At 40.0% G+C, this 23222-nt stretch overlaps 1 protein-coding gene across 1 annotated transcript in view; it reads right to left on the bottom strand.

The window, feature by feature from the left end:
• Positions 1-55: 55 nt before the first annotated feature.
• The window catches only part of TOGARAM1 (TOG array regulator of axonemal microtubules 1), a 31176-nt gene continuing 8009 nt past the window's right edge, over positions 56-23222 (bottom strand). The window contains exons 4-21 of the mRNA XM_061354634.1: positions 22047-22203; positions 20766-20900; positions 18693-18778; positions 17692-18024; positions 15835-16067; positions 13749-13849; positions 11763-11861; positions 11454-11546; positions 10877-11021; positions 10103-10208; positions 9515-9750; positions 6520-6678; positions 5370-5496; positions 4980-5080; positions 4058-4247; positions 2893-3112; positions 2047-2133; positions 56-324 (exon numbers count right to left, since the gene is read on the bottom strand). Coding sequence (XP_061210618.1) covers positions 71-324; positions 2047-2133; positions 2893-3112; positions 4058-4247; positions 4980-5080; positions 5370-5496; positions 6520-6678; positions 9515-9750; positions 10103-10208; positions 10877-11021; positions 11454-11546; positions 11763-11861; positions 13749-13849; positions 15835-16067; positions 17692-18024; positions 18693-18778; positions 20766-20900; positions 22047-22203 — 2862 coding nt within the window. The 3' untranslated portion in view covers positions 56-70. The remainder of the gene's footprint in view (positions 325-2046; positions 2134-2892; positions 3113-4057; positions 4248-4979; positions 5081-5369; positions 5497-6519; positions 6679-9514; positions 9751-10102; positions 10209-10876; positions 11022-11453; positions 11547-11762; positions 11862-13748; positions 13850-15834; positions 16068-17691; positions 18025-18692; positions 18779-20765; positions 20901-22046; positions 22204-23222) is intronic.

Here is a 23222-nt window from a genome sequence, read left to right as displayed (position 1 = left end):
AAAAGAACGGGATGGCGTGGCATGTTTCCATATAAACAGCAGTCCATCTGCACGCATAGGGATCGTTACTTTAGCTTTCTGTCTTTAAAAGTTCTTCTAAAGTCTTCATGATATGTGGTGACTGAGCTGCAGCGCGAGTTAAGAGTCTTGGTCCCATATGTGCAAAAAGTGCTTTTGACAGTTTTGCTGTGGCTGTCCGCATGTTCCCTCCGGTTCCAGGTATAGAGCCACTGTTCGTCACGTTTCCCAGGAGGTGCCAAAGGACAACTAGAACTTTCTGCTCCACACTCTTTGGCTTCCGAGGATATAACTCCATCACAATATCTGCAAGAAAGACAGCAGGTCATCAGTCGGTGTTTGAAGACTATCTTTAAAGCACAACTCAGAAGTGATGCCCTGCTTTGAGAAGTGTTTAAAATCACTTTATGTCAAATCATCTTCTCAAGCACTAATGAAGGAATGCTGACTGTACACAAGAGCTTCTCTGTTGCAACACCATCAGCACTCTGATTAAAAATACCAGCTTTGCCTACAAACGCCCCTTTTAGCCTCTCTTAGGAGTTCACACAGTCGTACTTGTACTGCTGATAATTACACTTTTCCATTCTTACAATTGAAACAAGAACTTGTTTTCAGGTTTGGTTCTTTTTTTGGTTTTACAGTGGCTTTTTTTTTTTTTTTGGTTGATTGGTTGGGTTTTTTTAAGTTAGGATTATAATAGGGACCTGTATTTCTCTCAGGAGCGCTGTGTAGCATCTCGTATTTTATGATTTCCCCTCTGTCTATGAAATACTTAGTAGGTTTTTGAGTTTAAGGAACAAAGTAGCCTTATACTAAAGCATTTCCCTACTTAGACCATTGCATCAGGAATTGTTTCGTTTGCAAATGTTTGTCTTTTTGCTAGAATGGACTCCTCTGATATACAATACAAACTACTCCCCAAAAATACCAGCAAGAGATGGACTGTTTAAAAGCTGGTTTCACATATAGAAAGCAGAAATTTAGGAATATTTCAAGAACAGCCTGTCTGTTATGTTTAATTCAATTTCACAGCCACTATTACAGAACTACTCTGAAACTAAGCCAAATATACTGTTCGAGTCAAGCCCATTTCCCATAAAGATATCTCTTGTTCGCTTAAAACAGCAAAAGGAAATTCAGCACTTCTGCTAGTAATAATCCCCAATATTAAAATGTGTATATAAATTTTAATCCAAATTTGCCTTTAATTTTTGAGTAAATTTGTTCTTAAGCTTTAGGAACATGACCATTCTGAAGTCTGCCATCTTTGTGGTGACTGCAGCTCAGCTTGTGTCCTTTATGGCTCAAAGCCAGTACGTATTACTAAAAGCCTTAAAATGAGAAAAAGAGCAACTGCAAAAAGCAAAAAAGGTACAGAACTGAAACTCAGGAGTTAGTAGGAGCCAGCCTTAGAGAACAGTGTATTTTCTGTGCTGGAAAACCCCAGAAAAAGCGGATGCTCATTCTTCAAGGCCAGGCTGGACAGGGCTTTGAGCAACCTGGTCTAGTGGAAGGTGTCTCTGCCCATGGGTTATGTGGGAACTAGGTGATCTTTAAGGTCCCTTCCAACCCAGTGTGATTCTACGATTCCTAGTAAGCTTATGTGGATGTGAGTACTGCTCCTCAGTCAGCTCCATGCCTCCTGCCCTACACAGGAAGAGGTGCTTGCTGACCAGGCAGAGGGCGGCTTGTGGGTACCCAAGTCTTGATACTGACATAGTGAAACTCATTACAAAACAAACCTCATTCTCTCTGATTCCATACTAAATTATAAGCTTAAGGTATTTATAAATATCTTCCGGGTATTTACACATCTTCCATCTGACTCCATAATAATAAGCTATTGTTTGATCAGCAGTAACTCCAGTTTGCATTGGAAGGAGCGAAATTTGACAACCACTACATCGTTAATGCCCACAATCTATTGTGATAGAAGGGAAGATGTATAACCATCACCATCCCACAATGAATTTGCCTAATAAGGATAGTACACAAATAAATATCCAAAGTAAAACATCACTTTACCAGCAAGCTTTTCTGTTATGTCTTGTTTGGCTTTTCCAGTCAGAAACTGGGCTTTTGTGCAGAATGGCTGAAGGAGCAAGTAGTTGTCTAAATGCAGAGAACAAAATGTGTTACAATTGTTAAACAGAAAATTAAACAGTCTGGAAATAAACAGAATATTCAGAAACGTAAATAAGAACCTTACTTATATCAGCTTCAAAAACCACAGTGATAGATTTAAAGGCATAAAAGCATAAAAGCGTAATCTTTTAACAAGGCCTAACTCCTAGAATCTGGTAGAGCATAGCATATTCTTTTACTGAAAATACTGAGATTCTGCTCCAAAGCTGAAACAGTTGAGGAAGGAAAATGGTCCTGGCATACACAAATCAGCAAGAATCTAGTTCTTTGACCTCTTGGAGATTAAGCAGTGTGACAATGTTCTGCATAATGAAACACAGAATCACAAGAAATGGTTGAAGTCGGTGAAGGACCTCTGGAGATCATCTGGTCCAACCACCTGCTCAAGCAGAACCCTCTGCAGCTGGTTGCCCAGGACTGTGTACAGGCAGTTTTTGAGTATCTCCAAGGGTGGAGACTCCACAGCCACCCTGTGCAACCTGTGCCAGTGCTCTGTCACCCTCACAGCCAAAACCATCTGCTATGGAAAAAAACAGCAAGTTGTATTTCTGTATTGGACCACCAAAATACTGAGATGATCTGTATGGTGTAGAAAGTGCGAGAATAAAGCCAGTGATTTGTTACACAATGTAATGATTGGGTGGAAACTTGGAAAGAATGATTCTTTAAGTTTAGAATTTAATACAATTAAAACTCTTTAAAATTAAGAGGGAGTAAATTACTGACCTAGGTGTTGACACAGAGCCTGAATACCATTTTTGGCAGCTGCATAAATCCCCGGGTTTCTGGAGTTCAGGTTGTTGTCGACCATAGCGGGAATTAACATGTTGATCACAGGTGATAGATTGTCTTTCAGCAACGGAATTATCTGGTGCATCGTCTCCAAAGCAATCCGATTTACTTTGCCGTTTAAGTCATTTAAGCGACACTTGAAAGCATCAAAAATCTGAAAAAGCATCCAAACAGCATTCATCAAAATTAACAATTCATGTTTGAGGTAGATACTACCTTTCCTGCTTTATTGTTATACCTTGATTGTCCATCTTAGCAAAAGATGGCTCTGATGTGCAAATACCCGAGATACTTTTTTGAGCAAGTAAAGCAACATTTGATATCTCTGTACTCCGTATTATTCAACTATGCCTCACCTCATCTCAATTTGCATCATTCCTGTACAACGTAAAGAAGGCAAACTAGCCATCTGTAACTTTTGGTATGACTAGTATTTTCTGAAAGCAAGTATTTTTAGCAAGACACAGCGGTATTTAGTAGAAAGTATGTTTTAAAGATTTCAAAACCATTCACATTTAATATACGGTGAAGGTCCACAGAAGTACTTCATAGTTCCACAGCAAAGATGCTATACTGTTGGAAGACAATCGTGGTTTTCCTTTCATTGTATCTGTCTCTAGTTTACAACTCTTGGACCTCATCACAGTATTTTTCCCCTACAGAAACTCCTTTCCTAATACAAAGGATACTTCCTGTAAGCTTTATCATAACAAAGACCTTTCCTCACATTCTCCTAGGCAAAGCAAGCAGGCAGAATTTGCAGCTGTGTTTCAGACAGTTTTTCAGATCTTGATTAATCCTTGCTGTTCTTTCTGTAAGCTGTTCCAATAGTTTGATATTTACTCAGCCATGGCATGAAAACTGGCCTGCAGTATGCCAGGAATAAAGAGTGCTTTCTCTAAGTGAAAACTTCCAGCTTCTTCGTCCTATTTACTTCCTTTACTACCTTTGTAGCTCGCACAGCTCACCCTGGAGCATATCTCACCTACTCCTCACTATTTTCCTGTTAATCAGACATTCTTATTGAATGAGTGAGCAAAGATTTTTATCCAAAAACAGCTTTAAAGACCCTTGAAATAAAATATTTTCATACACTTACCTTCAGGATGTTTGCAACAACAAAGCCTTGATTATTCTGTGCATCAAATAACAGCTGCTTAATGCCACGTATTCGATCACGGAAGTCCTTTGCGTTCAATAAACCTATGATGTCTTTAACATATTCTTCATTTTCTACTAAATTACGAGGAGCTGCTTTTCTTATGACTCCATAGGCCTCTGTAGTCTCTCTGTTGGAAAGGAAGAAGTTACTTAGTGAACACATAAGCACGCTGAAATAGGAGTTTTAACCTCAAAAATGTCAGTGTTTTCAGTAAAAGAATATGTTATCCTCTACCAGATTCTAGGAGTTAGGGCTTGTTAAAAGAATATATTTTTACGGTTTTATGCCTTTAAACCTATCACTGTGTTTTCTGAATATATGATAAGTAAGGTTCTTATTCACGCTTCTGAATATTGTGTGTATTTCCAGACCGTTTCATTTTCTGTTTAAAATTTTAACATTTTGTTCTCTGCATTTGGACAACTAAAAAGCAACACAGTATCATCTAAAACCTTCAGCATCCCCGGTTAGGATCTAAATACCTGCTGTCCAGGAAAGTGCATGGATAATCTGCATTGGGGCTACCACTAGAGATGTTTTTTCTATAGAGTGTGAACAGCAGTATCTTTAACTGATGACAACATGGACTTACTATGAAATCCAAGTGGTTTGTCCACTGTGTGTATATTTCATAGGCAGTCGATAGGCAAATTAACTTCAAAGTGCAAAAAGCTATTTTAATATTACCAATTACCCCATTTCAAAGAGCTTAGCTGGGACATGTCAAATTTTTCCATTTCCTGAAGGTACGTTTACTTTTCACAACCCTGTTGTCAATGCTTGTGTGCTCTCTGCTTGCAGTGAGGCTACTATCCTAGAGTGTAAGTTGCTAGCAAGTTAAAACAGTGAAGATGATTACCTGTCAGTGCCATTGGTATTATCTTTCAAATGTCCAACGCTACTAGTATGGGAATGTCTTCTTTTTGATAAGAGTTTATCTGATGGCAGCCCATCCAAACCCTGCACAGAGGAACAACTGTTAATTAACATGGCTGGTACAGTTCTGCTCTGCTAGAGAAAAAAAAAGCTATAAAAAGCAGTAAAGTACATCCCCTTCAGTGTATCTGCAAGCAGTAAAAGCATGAAGAGGGCAGCTAACAAGCAGCACCTTGCCATGCTGCAGTGACTTGATTACCTGGCTTGCTTTGAATGCTCTGCCCTCCTTCACTTTAGGTTCATTGTCTACCTCTAACTGCCACTAGTACGCGTTTACATTTCTCAGCTGTTAAACAAGAGCTTTTCCACATACCTTTTTACGTAGGTTGGTAATAGCTTCCCTAATATAAGGCAAATCCTTGGTTAACACATACTTCTCAATTGTTTTATCAAAATCAGGATGAGTCATCATACTGAAGAGCATCTTTCGACCATAATACCTGAAGGGCAACAGACCACAATATCTACAGCTGTAAACAGGGATTTGCTTTGTATCTCTATTGATAATTATAGATGTGTAATTCCAGAATACTGAAGTACAGATAGATTGCTATCCATAGATACAGAGACACATTTCTTTCTCCCACAAAAAAAACCTGTGCTCAAGAATCACTATTTAATCAACAACTGAGCAAATTAATGAAAACAGTCTTCCATTTCAGATGTCTTTAAATAGGATGGTCAAGCCTTATCAGTCAGACAGCGTGGATCCCAGTGCCAGCAATCCCTCTGTGTCCTGCATCTCATCTGTGCCCAACAGAGTATGTTCTTTGAGTCCCTGTACCATGTGTGCTTGCAGCCCAGAAAGCCAACCATATGCTCGGATGCATCACCAGCAGCGTGGCCAGCAGGTCGTTAGAAGGGATTCATCCCCTCTACACTCTGGTGAGACACCACTTGCAGCACTGCATGCAGCACTAGGGCCCCCAACATAAGGAGGGCATGGACCTATTACAGCAAGACCAGAAGAGGCCAAGGAAGATGCTCTGAGGGCTGAAGCACCTCTCTTATGGAGACAGGCTGAGAGAGCTGGAGTTGTTCAGCCTGGAGAAGAGAAAGCTCTGGAGAGACCTTACAGCAGCTTCTAGTACCTAAAGTGACTGGTGAGAAAGCTGGAGAGGCACTTGTGACATGGGCATGTAGGGGTAGGACAAGGGAGAATGGCTTTAAATTGAAAGAGTGTGGATTTAGATTAGATGTTAGGAAGAAGCGCTTCACTGTCAGGGTGGTGAGGCACTGGCACAGGTTGCCCAGAGAAACTGTGGGTGCCCCATCCCTGGCAGTGTTCAAGGCCAGGTTTGACAGGGCTTGGAGTAACCTGGTTTAGTGGAAAGTGTCCCTGCCCATGGCAGGGAGGTGGAACTACATAACCTTTAAGGTCCCTTCCAACCCAAACCATTCCATGATCCTGTGACTCTATGATTCAGCCACCTGGAATGTGCTTAACTATTAAACTTACTAACCTTGTTTGTTGTGAACTGTCCTGTGTAAACCTGACTATTGCAGGGAAAAGCCGATCAGCATCACCTTTGGTTCCAGACAGAATCCGGTCCGGGCCCATACGTTCTACAGTGTCTGACAGGTGCTGAGCTGTGCATCTTCTCACAGCTGAATTCAGGTGGCTAAAGAAAACACAGCTGCTTAGTAAAAACTCCTCACAGGAGTCAAACAGCAATATTTATGTGCTCTACCAAATAGATTATACAAGTTTTCTTTTCTTTTTTCATCTTTAGCATAATCTGCAAGTACTATACTGGTGAAATGAGATCCTTATTCTGGTCATATAGAGATGTGGAGCACAGATAACTTTATTTAAAAGCGTAATCCATTTGATTAAATTTCACTTAAAATCTCAAACACCTATGCTGATGAAAATGAGAGAAAAGCTGGAATTAAGTTTCAAACTTGTGTAGCAAACTAACCTTTCATATAAGTTCTGCTATACCTACTGTTCCCACACGTCAGGGTACACAATTCTGCAAATTCAAACTTTTCCAATTTTATTTTTATCTTTGGATTAAAAACTCTTTTTTGAGGTCAGTATCATCACACAAGTCAATGAGACATTTGTATGGTGCATCAGGAGATACAGGTTTGAAGGAGAGCTAAGGCACATAATTGCCTTTGAAGCCACATCAGTGTCTCCCAGCTTTTCGGTTTGACATGAATGTCCAGTGCTCTTCCTGAATAACTGTGTTCCCATTTCACCAATATTTCACTTTCTCTGGTTCCGCAAATTACCACGGCCTTACTGGATCTAAAACTATCACTAGATTATACTGCACAAAGCAGCCATCCTCTCAGCTGCTGCTGCGCTACCAAGTTTAAGACTAGCTTAAGACTAGTTTTGGCTCATGCTTAGTACATGCAGTTATGTCTATATAGCAGCCACATGTCTCAGGAGAAGGGAAACGGTAACAGACTTAACTCCTGCTGCATGCACCAAATGGAAAACAAGAACCATGAGGTGCAAAGCCCTCACTCCACAGAAGCAAACAAGCCCCTGTTCCCCATGAACGCCTGCTGCTCATGCAGAATAGTTAGAAATCTTTTTGCATGCACGTAAGACCTTAGAATTAAACTGAGTTCCTACAGGTAAGAAACACGATTTTAAAATTTCTGAAATACAATCATTTTGAGATTAGTCTCGCAATCATGCTCTTGGATCAAGCACCTGTTTGTAAATATGAGTTTACAGCAATAGTCCAGTATCTTTACAGCAAAAATTGCCCAATTTAGAAAATATATCCTTTGTGTAATTGCAGTTGTGTCCAACAGAACCTTTCCACCTCATACTGAAGACACATAATTTTTCTCCCGGATTTCCCCTTTGAAAGGTAATTCTCACATTCACTGTTACAGCCTCTGGAGGCAACGGCTCTGAATGTGCTGCATGGGCTTCGTTGCTCATACGGCCAGAGTATCATGAGGCCAATACTAGAAAAGCTGTAACTCACAGTGCTAGTTAGGCCATCCACTGATAACACATTAAAAACATCCTGTACTCCACAATTTAGACACCGCTTTGACTCAAGTCTTCTTAGCTGTGAAGAATTTAATCCCTGCTTTAAATGCTGTATTTGCGCTCACCGCTCAGGTAATTTTGATGCCTTAGATGCCTGAGTTCACAAATTGGATGGGTCAAACCTTTATAAGTCTAGAAAATTCTTAAGGGTAGCTCAGTGTATTTAAATCTGCCACTGAAAATGGGGAGATCAAGATGTAGCCAATTATGATCATAAGTATTGCTTGTCCAAGGATTTCTGAAGACAATATGAAAGTACCTGAACAGACCACTTTATATGGCTTCTGAACTAAAGCAGTGTGCAGTAACTGCCTGCTGCTCTTAAATTCACCAAAAAATCCAAACCAACCCTACATACAGGCATGACTGATAACTAATTTAAGTCCTGAGGCTGCTATTTGCCTCTCAGCAGTTTGAAGTTCAGGTAATTGCAGTATGGTTCCCACTGGCTTTCAGGAGACAGAATCAACATACCCCACAACAACCAACTTCCCAGGAAACGAAATAGGAAACAAACCATTTTGAATCAAGGCTAAGTCTTAGATTTTCTGCACAGCTACAAATCTTAAGGATTGATTAATAATGTGGCATCTGAAATACTTAATGGAAGGGATGAGAACTGTAGCCTATTAAATGTCATCTAAGTGATGACAGAGAGATAAAAGATCAAGTACAATTAGATACATATATATCTAACATACTGGAATGCTTGATTAAGTGGATATATGAGGATATAAAAGAAAAAGAACAACATACTTTACAGGGAAAGTGAAAGAAAGGAAGTCAACTTCTACTACAGACTGAGGCAAGCTAATGGTCAAAATCAAAGCATGCAATTGGAAACAGGGGCTTGTTGTGTTTCAGGTACTGAAGAAAATAATGGCCACCACCACTGTAAAGGTAATTAAAATGCAGACAAAAAGACTATTAATCAGTTAAGGGTAAAGAACAGGAAATCAACCAAGACAGCTGCAGCTAAAGAACTGTAAGTTATAAATCATCTTTCTGAATAAAACTTAGGGCTGAAAACTGAAAAGACAGTCGTGTTTTTGCAGAGCAAATGCAAAAAGAATGCGATGTGAGCTTTAATAGCGTATGTATGTAGTAATGTATGTATGTAATGTATGTAATGTAGTGTATGAGCTTTACTAAAAGCAAATAAAATTACTTCAGTGTTGCAAAATTACAAGAAAATATAGCAAGCTCCAAAAATCAACAGCTAACTTTTAACATAATGTATAGAAAGAGAAGGTTGGGGGTCTACATTTTACTTCTACACCAACAAACACTGCCCTGGGGAGAAGTTTTGCAGAGCTGACTTATATATTTTCAAATTTCTGCCTATTCTATTTTTATTTTTCTTTTAAAAAGACTATATTAGGTAAACTTAACCTATTCACAACTTTTTTCTATATAAAGTCTATAAGAATTACCTTTGCCCTCCATCTATAAGAGAAGAAAGTGCACGTGCTGGAGTCACATTATTAACCACAGCCTTCAGTGCTTTGTCTACCTCTTCCCTTAAAAATGTGTTGGATTCACCAGCTTTGTGCAAAAGGACTTTTACTGTATAATCTAGTTCTTGATCCATGCTCTTTTTCAGGTAGGTGAACAAATCCCCTAAACAGATCACAGCAGCTCGAGAAACACCTGAGCGTAAATTCTTGACCTGCACACAGGAAAAACCCAAACAAACAATGATGAATGTTTATAAAATAGACTTTAAAATAAATACAACTTAATATTTCCCTTCGTAATTTTTAACTAACATTAAAAGCAACTGAGAAATATATGTCTAACTTGATGCACAATGTGTGAGAATTAAAATACATACACATGAAAAACAGCATTGTTATCTAAATATTTTCAGTCTTTTAGCAAATCAGATCAAGTGTTGGTATCTGAAGTATGAGCTCCTTTGCTGAACACAAACTCATCCTTACCAGATTTCAGCTTATCTGAGAGCTATACAATACATACACCCCCACAGTCAGTGAAATACTCTGATAGTAAAGTATAACCTCTTGAGCCACAGCCATGCTTGTTTCATGTAGCTTTGCAGTCAGAGTAGTCGTGTGGTAGGCAGACAAACGTCTAATGAAGTTCAGACCTTCAATCTTCTTCTCCCTATGGAAAAAAAAAATCAAATGCAATTAAGTAATTCAATTTGCATTTTTTTTGTAAAAATATTAAACCTTAGAATGCCAAGAAACAAAACGGCAAACAAATTAGATTGTAAAATTAAGCAATGGCATATAATGTACAAAATTCTTTCAATGCAAGTTTTTCTTTTAATGTAGTAGCAGGAGTATTTTAGCATACCAGTCTCTCAATTCTTTCCTACAGTTCTGTTCACAGCTTGCACCAGTGGCAATTAAAGCATTACTTTCCTTCCCCGAGTTGAAAAGGTAGCAGCACTGTAGCCCCATTTCACCAGTCAGAGCCCACTGAAGAGACAGACACTGAAGAGCCCACATTCAACAGGAAGAGACAGGAAGATATTGATGGGGCCCCTCTCCAGATCAATGCTTAAACTTACATAGGTCCACAAGCCTCTGAAAGCTTATCTATCAGCCTCAATTTACAATAGTCACTGTTTAATCTAGGTTTAGATTAAAAAAAGCACCTTTTTTTTTTCTTTTTTTCTCATATATGACTGCAATCCTTCTCACTACTTTTTATGTTATGCCCTTTTTGCTGTTTTATTTTGGGGGTTTTGTTTGTTCGTTTTTAAAGTTATCAAAATAAATGCCTTCTACATTACATCCAGGTTGCAGACAGATGTTTACACCTACCAGTCATCATTAGCTAGAAGTGTCAAGGCTTCTGTCAGTGCCGTTTCCGGCTTTGAAAAGGGACGCAGTTCCGATTTGTCCATTGCTCCTGTGACTGATGGCCTCTTGCCTGTATAGTTTCCTTGTGCCCTAAGAGGAACTTCATCTGCAAAGTCATGAAGCATAAGAAATAATTAGCATAATCTGAAAAAACTAATTCATTCTAAGAAAGGAAATATAAGAAGTTTAAGCTATAGACTGCTGCTACTAAGGGACCAGGTTTTCAAATGGACAGCTTTCCCAGTTACAACCTTGATCACTCACTAGTTCATTCATGTGAATGAATGTTTTTTCAAATAGTCACCACATTAAGGAGTCACAAGCACAAATATAGTGGATTGTTTAGTGCAAAACTAAATGCACATGGTTATGAATTCAAATCCCCTTCACCACCACCCCAAAATTACTAACCTTCTGGAGCACCTCAGGACTGTCTGTTGTACAAATAACTCATAATAAACCCAAGAGTATTTTGGAACTGCTCCACTCCACATGTCCAAATATTTTAATAGTATTTAGTTAACTTAAAACAACTTACCACATTGTAGCAAGGCTGGATGTTTTGTCTTCTTGAAGTTGGATGTTATTTTTACTGAAGGATTCACGGCCACATCTTCTAATGACAAGGATGCATTTCATAGAATCATAGAATAGTTAGGGTTGGAAAGGACCTTAAGATAGGTCATCAAGTTCCAACCCCCCTGCCATGGGCAGGGACACCTCGCTCTAAACCCTATCACTCAAGGCCTCGTCCAACCTGGCCTTGAACACTGGCTGGGATGGAGCATTCACAGCTTACCTGGGCAACCCATTCCATAATAATAAGATAATTTTGGTTTTGTAATACCCTTACCAGCAATTACAACTGCATCTTCAGATGGGACACTTTGTGAGATGAAATCTAGATTGTTTGTCTGTGGAAAAGTAGATGCTGGCTCCGCAAGACCTTAAAAAAAATAAATCACATAATATAAATAATGTAGTTTACACTTTGGTACATGTTTTATTCTTCTAAAACGTTATACACTGACATCTGAAGTTATCGCTTTAATGAATCAGTATATTTGCAAGTTCCTGAAGAGGAATTATTAAATATTTATATCCCCAAAACCATGGAAAGCATGTATCAAACAGAATTGCTGCTAAAAGATCATAAAGAAAACCAGTGTTTGCAAGAGGATTTTTAAGCCAACTTATTCCACTGAAAAAAAAACCAACTAAACAACCAGAAGTTCCTAACGCACTTACTGGAAGGATAGCACTGTTTCTTACATGATTCAGCACAACTGAAGCATAACAGAATTTGCAATGTATTTTCCCCCAAGCAGCACTTAATGCTGTTTCCCACCTAAATTAGCAGTCCCTCAAACTGTTCACCAAAGTGGATGACATATATGATATACTTCTGTATTGGCTGCACTAGTTGCAAGTAAAAATTATAGTTTGTGACAAAAGAAGGGCACAATTTACTTTTGCTATTTAATCTGGTTCATCTGAAATTTCTCAACAGATGATTTAGCAGAACTTGATTACTTACACTTTCTACCAGAATGTGCAAAAATGAAGTCAGGGGACTACTGAACCATCTCAGCTGAGAAGTATTCTGGTAAACTTCGAGCCCACCACCTACATCTGTGGCTGCTGCAAAATGTCCTTTACCAGGCAAGCCACAGCATCTCAACAACTTGGGGCTCTTGACAACTCTGTTGCGCTTTACACTCTCATCTCAGGCTTTAGTTTGCCAAAAATAGTCACAGGTAAGAGTCTGGCAGATAGCTCTTTACTTTACAAATTATCTGATTCCACAGTTTTAATTTTGGAGCTCTTTTCTATGCTTTATGAGAAGAAAGTTCTGCACTGATGGCTGTCACTGTCACCGCACCCACATCCTCATGAGATAAACAGCCATACTGAAATCTTTAAGAAGACTTCTTGTGTTTTCTTCTTCAGCTGAGAACTCAGATCAGAGCAGGGTTTTTTTGTTCTGCTAGGGAATATTTTGCTTTGGGATACCCAAGATGGTGATGCTCTTCCAGCAAGGAATGCTATGGACGGTGATGAAGGGACAGGAGCTCATTGAACAAATAAGAACAGACACATCAAGTGAACATTCTCCTACATAGAATCATAGAATAGTTAAGAATGGAAAGGACCTTAAGATCATCCAGTTCCAAACCCCCTACCATGGACAGGGACACCTCACACTAAACCATGCCACCCAAGGCTCTGTCCAACCTGGCCTTGAACACCACCAGGGATGGATCATTCACAGCCTGCCTGGGCAACCCATTCCAGTGCCTCATCACCCTTACAGTAAAGAACATCCTCCTTATATCCAGTCTAAACTTCCCCCGTTTAAGTTTTAACCTGTTGCCCCTTTGTGAAGAGTCCATCCCCAGCATCCTTAGAATCCCCCTTCAGATACTGGAAGGCTGCTATGAGGTCTCCACGCAGCCTTCTCTTCTCTAGGCTGAACAGCCCCAACTTTCTCAGCCTGCCTTCATATGGGAGGTGCTCCAGTCCCCTGATCATCCTCGTGGCCCTCCTCTGGACTTGTTCCAACAGTTTCATGTCCTTTTTATGTTGAGAACACCAGAACTGCACACAATAATCCAAGTGAGGTCTCACGAGAGCAGAGATCACCTCCTTCAACCTTTTCACGCTCCTTTTGATGCAGCCCAGGATATGGTTGGCTTTCTGGGCTGTGAGAACACACTGCTGGCTCACCTTAAGTTTCTCATTGACCAACACCCCCAAGTCCTTCTCTGCAGAAGGAAGCAAGTTACTTCACATCAGTGAAGCAAGGTTTATTTTGAAAGGCACAACGCTATACCTGTGCTGGTGTTATGTTCTTCCACATTAGGGTCTCTGTTTCTTGCAGAAAATGTTCTTGCAGTCTGTGATTTTTTGCCAAGTAGTAGAAGATTGTCTGACCTGTTAAAATAGAAAACACATCTGTATAGGTACAATGCCACACCCTCGTCAGAGTCCAGATAAATAACACCATGTAGCAAAACCAACAGATTTCAGTCTCTCCTCCCCAGTGTAGCTTATGGACAAATATTTCCAGTATGCTTCCACAAATGTTCACTTGAGTAGACAAAGAAAATTAACTCAGTAGAGATTATTTGATGAGCAGGTCCATTACAAAGAACACGATAAAGACAATCCTTGACAGTAAACTTTACACCGGGATTAAATTTAGCATACACTCAAAAAAACTAAGACTTGTTTGGCCTTGGGGCTGAAAATGCTGGTTCTGTCTAGCAAAGCATGGCAAATCAGAGTGACCAAATCCATTAGCCTTTCACTTCTAGAAATTAGCTTGTTTCAGCTCAGTGTCTAGCAGACAGACATTCACCAGAAAAATGCTGTTATTTACCAGACAATCTTGATACTTCTTGTTTAAAATGATGTGACTGAGTGTTAAAGCTGACTGGAAAAGCCCTGCGCTGTTAAGTACTGTGCCTAACTACATAATAGTCACATGGAAACAGCAGCTCTTCCACTCTCTGCTAGGACTGAAATACACAACTAGAAGGCTTGCTTTTAAGACCCTGAGGAAAGCCCATGCTCCAGAAACATCACTAATACTAGTGCCAAGCTCCCATTTCTCACGGCAGTTTACCAGTAGATAAACCGATCCTTCGAACGGTAAATGCACAAAAAAAGCCCACATTACTGTTGCCAGATTTTGTTCTGGAATATATTTTGTCACTTTTACAAATTCAGTCTTAGTGCCAGATGTCCCCTCTTTTCCTTGTTAGTTCAGAATTCCTCTGTCTGTGAATCCTGTAAAACTTTCAGTCTGTGTGTCACTGAATAATGGAAAAGGCATGTTGGTTAGAGTTATGCCCTCGGCCAAAACCCTGCCTGGAAGAACATTATACACAGAAGCTTATAGTCATGGCTTTTTAGGTATTCTAGCATTTTAATATTTTAAAACTTATTCTTAAAACTGTGATTCTGCAGTAAAGCATATTACTACATATATGTAGTAATACATATAAATTAGTTCTGAGATCACAGAACTGTGCAAACCTTCTGTTTCTGAATCCTTCCAGTCTCTTTGTCTTAAAACCCTTTTGTTTGCATATTCCCTCTTTTCCTTCCTATTTTGTTAAGACAGTTTTATACCAGCAATAAAAAGATGCACTTAGTACACCAAAAAAAACCCAGAAAAATATCTTCAGAGCAGAGCTACAAGCAGCTTTATCATGGGCTCCAAGAGCAGAAAAGGAGATTCTGTACTGCAAAATTTGAAAAATCCTTCAAAACCTTTTTTATTTCATTAAAAAATAGTTTATACTGCTCATAACCAACTGGGTCATTGTTCTTTAAAGTCAGAGGAGGATGTGTCATCATACAATTTCTTTTTAGAAGAGCTCTGTGAAGGCATTTTAAATTAACAATAGCCTGTCAGGAATAAAATGGAAACAGTTCATGATTTGCAGTAATAAGAAACACGTCTGCATTGTCTTCCTCTTATCATAAAAAATCAACCCATTCCTTCTTAAATTTCCAGGCTATAATAAGCAAACTATATCCTTCCTATTAACTCATTCTCCTTCTTACTCATTTGTTTAGGCTATGGTTCACATACCTTCTAAGGGAGACTAAAGTCTTAATAAAATATTCACTACTGCAGGCAGCACTTCACTGCACTGTGTTACTATGGCTGCACCGGGAAACTCTTGCAAATTAAAAGCCAGCACAAACTAGAATAACATAATTAAGCAGCTGCCCTGTACAGCAGCATATTTTCAGATAGGAAAATAATTCACCTATAAAAATCAAGCTATTAAGCAAAGCAATCTTATATACAAACTTATTACAGGTTTCACTCCCTTTCCTATTTAACTAACACCAGCAGAGACTATGTGTTAGAATTTCAGAGTAAACACACGCGTTCAACTCACATTCTTCTCCTTCTGTGGGGGACTGTGGACATGGGTGAAGTTACAGAGTCCTGGCTGTAAACACCGCTTTCGCTGTAGACATCCACACTTGGGCAGGACACATGGGAGGGGGAACCCCCAGACAGATCAAGTTTAAGAGCAGAATTAGGACTTTCAAGACCTGAAATGTTGCTGCTTAACACTGCCCTTTTCTTAGCGGCACTGTTTCGTAGAGATCTTAATGAATTCTTCATCTAAAAAGGATTGAAAACAAAATGACAGGGTTTATTCAGTGCACAGGAAAAAAAATAAGCTTCTGTAAACAGAAGAAAGTATGTTTGTGAGTGTTCAGTTCAATTCACAGGAGTGCACATGCCCCTGTTGGGCAATGTGACCAACCATTTACACAGGTCATGCAATATTATAACGATCTCTTTCATTGTTTTACTTCACAAGAGTAATTATCCTGCAAGTAAATGCAAAGTCACAGTGACACTGTATCCTAGCTTCATTCTGCAAAACACAGGAAGAGATTCCTGAAGAAATACCTCAACTCTTATCTTTTTTTAATAGACTAAAGGAAGCCTTTGATAGCTGCAAGTACAGGCAACTGGAATCTCAGGCTTTTCACAACAGAACTGCACAAAGCTGCAAAATACACAGAAGTGAATCCTGAAAATGGTGCCTAGTAAGCAAAGCTCCTACTCAAATAAGCAGGAAAATCTGTAATCACTAGAGAATCATGTTACTGAATATTCTACACTCTTTTTGCTGAATATATTTGATATTAAAAAAATTCTTCCCATCTGTTTACCAACGCAAGTTACTTTCAGAAGTGACTAGAGTATGGAAGATAAAGGCAGTAAGGCAAAGACATTAAATCCTACTGCAAATGCTGTCAGATCCACAGGTGCTAAAGACAGGACCTGAGATTCAGACAATCTATGAACTGTGACAGAAATTAAGGATGTGGCATTGGAGCATGTGGGTAAGACCATAGCAAAATCCAGTCATGGTGATCCCTATGCTTCTTGTGTAATTGATGCTGTAATAGTTTAGATGTGTACTGATGTGGATGCTGGGGATACAGCTCCACCTCCCCTCCATCCCCGGAAATAACCATAGGATCACAGAATGGTTTGGGTTGGAAAGGACCTTAAAATTCATCCAGTTTCACCCCCCTTACCACGGGCAGGGACACCTTCCACTAGACCAGGTTGCTCCAAGCCTTGTTCAACCTGGCCTTGAGCACTGCCAGGGATCGGGCAGCCACAGCTTCTCTGGGCAACCTGTGCCAGTGCCTCACCACCCTTACAGGAAAGCACTTCTTCCTCATATCTAATCTAAATCTTTTCCTGTCCCTACAGGCCCTTGACAACTTTCTTGCTGGCCACTTTAGGCACTGGGAGCTGCTCTAAAGTCTCGCCAGATCTTTCTCTTCTCCAGGCTGAAGAACTCCAGCTCTCTCAGCCTGTCTCTAGAGCAGAGGTGCTCCAGCTTTGTGGAGAGCATCTTCGTGGCCTCATCTGGACGTGTTCCAACAGATCCATGTCCTTATACTGGGGTCCCTGAAGTCACAATAGTGAGAACAGAGGCTGTATAAAGACCTACAGTTTAGCACTGGTACTACAGCAACTGAAAATAGTACGACTTCAGCTCTGAGAAAAGCAAGGGAAATTAAGATGTCTGGAACACGAGAAGTGTGCTTCCACATCAGTTTTTGTTGCTTTATTTAGCAGCTATCAGACACCCAATGGTATCTCATGGAAATCTGCTTACTGATGACAGTGTCACAAAACTTAAGTCAGAAACATTATTTTCTGGCTCTTGACTGGAAAAAAAACCTCCACAATTTATATGCTATATATTTAAACTAACCTCTTCCTGGTCCACTTCCTCACCATCCACATTCAAGGCTGAAAGATCAGCTGCTGCAAGCTTCCTGTCTGTTTTATTCAGCCTCATGTTCTTGCACTCTTCATTTCTGCACTTTGTCAAATTTAACTTTATCTTATCTGGCAGCAGGCGGGGAATGGGAGGGATGGGTTTTGTCCCATTTAGGCCTCTGCAGGGGACTTGTTGCCTCGCCAGGGTGGGTTTCAGCTGCAGAGGAGCATGTTTCTCCTGCAAATTCTCCCCTGGAAGAGAGACACAAGCAGATGTCAGTCCATTGTAGGGGTGGGCAGGATTACAGCACACACCAGAATAAACCTGATGTGTCGTTTCTATATGACACCAGAAAACGCCCTTTACAATGAGATGAGCATTAAAAAAAACCATACACAATTTAATTTACTATTATAAATACATTTCAACAACATCTTGTTTGGTACCTTTAAAAAGTACTTAGCTTCCTTAGTTAAGAAAAAAGAATAGTGCCCTGACAAACTGTCCTATAAGCTGTTGTAATGACAATAAAGTTACTCCAAAGAAACAGGAAAAAAACACAAACAAAATGCATATGGACAACATACACAAAATCAGCAAGTGATGAGCACACACGCTATTTTTAATCTTAGATTGCCTTTAGTAAGTATTTGAAAGAAATCAGCTAAATTGGTAAAGCAACTGTAATTAAGTCAACACCATTTCAGGTTAACCAAAATCTACACGAGGTCTTCAAAGACAGTAAATCACACCACAAACAGCAGTCTCTACCACTAGCTGTCAGTATAAATTGGGATGAAATCAGCACAGATTCTACTTATTAGAGACATAGTTGTTTGTAAGCAGCTTTTAAAGAGCTCGTCTGAGTGTGGAGAATTCCATGTTTACATTTCCAAATGCAAATAAAGAGGCAAGAAGGCCAAATGAAATGAGTAATATTCTTCTTGCACAGGTATTAGAATATTAGAAGTAACAGGTATTTCTATATTGGCATTAGGACCTTGGAAGGGCGTCGTATTCTCTGCTTGATTGTAAAAACTTCTCTGGGTCGTGTTGGAAAAATTTAGGCTGGTACAACCTGAGCAAAGAGAAAGAAAATAGTATTTGTGGTAATTAGCCTCTTTGACAGCTCTTGTAATAAAAGAACACACCATCTTCACAGTCAAAAACTGAATGTCAGCATTCTATCCACACAAACAAACAAATCAGCTAACTTTATTTTGCAAATTGCATTGTCCCCCAAAACATCAATTTCCTTTTTTGCACTTGATCCCATGAGTTTATGACTAAGCTGTTTCCCAGTCATTTTTAAAGAGCTAGATTTTGAAAAACAGATTACGCAAGAGGATTGAACAGTTCTGTTGCATGCTGCTCCATATCCCAAGGCTGCATCGCATAAAATCTGCAACCACCACTCTCAAAACTCAGTGATACAAGAGTACAAATAAAGCACAAACGTTATAAATTCTACTTCCTTAAAAAAACAAACAAACAAACAAACAAACTATAGTTGGGTTTTTTTTCCCAAAAACCAGTAGAACAACAATAGAAAGATAAGTGTAGATGTGGAACAATACCATTTTAATTGTTTCCCATAAAAAACAGACACATGTTCCCCCACATGCAAGTAAAAATCAGGACAAGTTTTATCAAAGTTCCTGACGGCCTCTGGAAGCGCTGGGCCACCTCAGCTGTCGTGCTGAGAGAACTGCCCTGCAAACAATTCCACTGGCACAACCAGAAGAATGGAAAAGCATAGCCTGCGAGTGAGAGCAAATGACAATGTCAGTCGCACTCAGAGAGCCTCTTAGTCATCTGTGTCACTCCAAAGCAAATCATTCTATTGTGCTTTTAGTTACAGCACACAAAAAAAAAAAAAAAAAAAATCTCTTTGTGAATCAGATCGTTATAAGGTATCTGTCTCCTGCTGCTTTCCAAAGCTACAGCATCCCAGTGCTCTCCAGGTATCCTGAGGCAGCAAAACTAAGCTAAGTCAGGTGTGGGTTGCACTACTGAAGAAAGGCTCAGTTAACAGCAATATCTGGCACAAAAGTGTTTGCAGAGAAATAAATCAGCAAGTGTGGGCAAAGTACCTGACAGCCTTCTGAAGACCAAGGCTAAGAGAATAGAACATTAACTACAGTTACAGAGGCAAAACACAAGGAAGAAATTTCTCCTTTCTTCCCGTAGGCAGAGAAAAACAGTGTCTAGAGCCCATCAGTGGCTAGCAGCAAATGAAGTGTCTACATATCTTCCGCCAAGGCTGTCAGCTCTACCCCCTGTACAACACATCTGGACCACTCAAAGCATCTTTGTCCATAGATTTGGTATCATTACCATAGACTCATAGAATCACAGTGTGGTTTGGATTGGAAGGGACCTTAAAGCTCACCTGGTTTCAGCCCCGTGCCATACACACGGATGCCTTCCACTAGAGCAGTCTCAGTTCCCTAGTCTCACTTTTGTAGCTAGCAGCAAAACCCACCTAACACAACAGCACCCTGGTTATGTGTCTAGTGAAAACGATAGAGAGACGACCACAAATTAAAAGAATTAACAGCTTTGCATGCACCAACACAGTGTTTCTGCAGCACACCAAGCTCATTTTCCCGTACCTGCTGTGCCCAGCAGAAAGGAGTACCCTGTGCCTCCTCCTGAACAAGTTTCTGCTGAGACACCCTGCCTGCGCCCACACCTCAGAGGGGACCAAAGGGGGTATATTAACCAGGGCAAGGCTCAGCCCTGACTCCTGCTGTTAAACAGTTGGGGCTGATCTGACTATAACAGCAAGAGAACTCTAAAAATCAGTTCTTCAAAAAAAGTTCCGATTCTGTTACAGTGCCACTTTCTGTACAGCACCCTGACATAGGCAGATATCAGAGATGTGAGTTGCAAATTAAAACCACAAATGAAAAGTACTACATGGGAGGGAGGCACAATTTGTCTGAATAGGGATGGAACAATGTTTTAGCAATAGGTTGGTTTTTTTCCTTAAGGCAGCATAGAAGTAGAGACTTTTCCAAAGCAACATGCACTGACTTACGATACAGTTAGAACTCATATACCTTTGTCTCGCTGACTGTTACTTAATCCTAAAAATTGTAGTTCAGATTCTATGCTACCACTCTTCTCGCGTGTCTGCGTGTGTCCAAGTGTTCCACATTTCCCTGATATTTGTGGCTGATGAGAGCCCACAGGACCTGTCAAAAGAAAAACGCAAGTAACTAGATAAATACTTAATATATGGTACTCAACAAAAAACAGTCAATAATATTTAATAATGCATTAAGACTCTTTGTCTAACTTTCAGTGTAAAATACAACTATTTTAAAAGTACTTAATTCAAGAGTTTCTAAGCAACCTCATAATACTGTTCATAAGCACAAACTGGAAAAATGGCTGGCCATTCTTCCAGGACACTTTTCCAACTGCGAATTGCAGGGGTCAAAAGAAAAATCCTGAACAATGCCCCCCCTTAAGACAACACCTTAAAACCCCAAAACACAAAGAGTTTCTTTAGACTTCACTCACAGCATAACAGTGAGCAAACTTGGCATGCCACAAATGTGCATGCACCTCAGAAAAAGCTGAGAATACAACCTCCTGCCAAGTGAAGAGAGTAAGTCAGGTCCGGTCTTGCCCAGTCCTTTCACGTGCCTTTTGGCCATTAAAATACAAATCACTGAGCCCATGCTTCTAGTGTAAATGGAACACTATACTGACAATCTTCCACAGACCTGTTTTTTAAAACCATGATATTTTCCTTTAAGACAGTCTTTAGAGCTCACTCTAAAAAGTCTGGGTCTCCTTTTAATTTACGTCTTTATCTGCAATTCATATGGTATTTTACAGTGTGAAAGAACATTGACTGCATTACTCTGTTGCTTACCTATACGGTACATCTTTTTCCTAATTTTGCAAATGCTGCAGCAAGCTCAGGCCTTTTGTAGTTAGAGAGGCAAAAAACAAGGAAGGCCTTTTGTTCCCCTAGCCACACTATTTGTTTTTGTACTTGCCATCTGCAAAACCCCTGATCTATACACTCTTTGGATCTATCTAAACTAGTGGATATCTGTGTGTGTACAGCAGGACTGGAAGAGAACATTCTAATTTTTGAGATGGCATACACTTCTCCAGGAGCACAGATGAGACCACTGCTTCTTGCTTCATCTGGAGGCATAGCCCTGTGCCTGGTACTCAACTCTTCATAGTAAATGAAAATAAATAACAGAACAAATAATAAACAAATGATAAATCATGCTTATGAAGCTACAAATTTATACTCTGCTTCTTCTAAATCTGTTTTGCAAATGGCAGATGGAACACATTTCTGTGTTAATACTTACCAGCACAGACAGAAGAATGCTCCGACTTAAAATCTACGCTATTCTGAATGAAATTCCCTGAAGTTCTTTTTCTACTAAAATGTAACTCATCACTGACTGGTACTCCTTGACAGGGCCTTAACTCTGGAAAATGAGGTAAATCACTGGATGTAGGGAACTGTAGGAAAAAGGAAAATAATAATAAAAAAAAAGCATTCATGTGTGTGAAATGACTGTAGAAACCTTTTCTGTATTAGCAGCAGATTGACCCGCATAACTTTGTCACTGAGACCCCACCACAGCCCAGACCAGCCTCACAAACCACTGTCAGCCCAGACAGCTACACAAACCACTGTCAATAGGTGTAGTAGGGAGAGAGAGTTCACGCAAAATAAAGGGGTTTCCTCCCTATAACTTAGACAATGAAAAGCAGGAAAGTGTGCACATGAGCCTTTTCTGCCACCCACAGAAGCCAGTGGGATGCCTGCATATATTCACAAAGAAAGCACAATGAACCAAGGGGGAAAAAGCCAAAAAGGCTTCTACAGAAAACCAAAGCAGACATCGAGAATGGTGCCACTGGGCCAGACCAGAAGCTCCCAGCTCCAGCTGTCCCAACCCTCCTGTGCGTTTATTGCCTGTGCACTGCAAGGCAGGTGGACAGGAACGGCAAAATGCACTGAAATGACAGCCCATGGACAGAAACCACTTGAGTACAGGCACATGCTCTAGCAGCCTTATTCCATAGCACCCTGGAATGCTGGCTGCAAGGATGGCATGAGAACACAGAGGAGAGGAGGTCTGTCCCCACTGCCCTGGGCACTGATCAGGGCTGGGACATGGCTGTGCGCCTTCCACCTCATCCTCTCACAGCCACATTGAGGCAGGCAACTGCCTAAACCCAAAGCACTACTCAAGTTTAAAAAAATAACCTAATTCTATTTTCCAGCGTTAAACAGTCTTGCCCAACCCTTTATTGCAAGATCGGTAATATAAGATGGGAAGCCTTTCACTGCCGTGAAACTAAGCATTAGGTTTGCTGCAGTGTGGCCAGGTCAGCAGTTCAAAAATTCAGATCTTTCACACAAAAAAGACACACTGGAATTTTCTTAAACCTTAAAATTTAGCACTGAGCACCATGGTTCTTCAATGCAAACTGCTGAGACTCCCTTTGTTAATAAAAGGCAGTTGATTTTT

The sequence above is a fragment of the Neopsephotus bourkii genome, unplaced genomic scaffold, assembly GCF_033783945.1.
Source record: "Neopsephotus bourkii isolate Nb327-2 ecotype Australia unplaced genomic scaffold, CSIRO-AGI_Nbou_v1 NB_740, whole genome shotgun sequence".
Lineage (NCBI taxonomy): Eukaryota > Metazoa > Chordata > Aves > Psittaciformes > Psittacidae > Neopsephotus > Neopsephotus bourkii.
The sequence above is the reverse complement of the archived record's forward strand: the minus strand, read 5'-3'. Positions and strand labels throughout refer to the sequence as shown.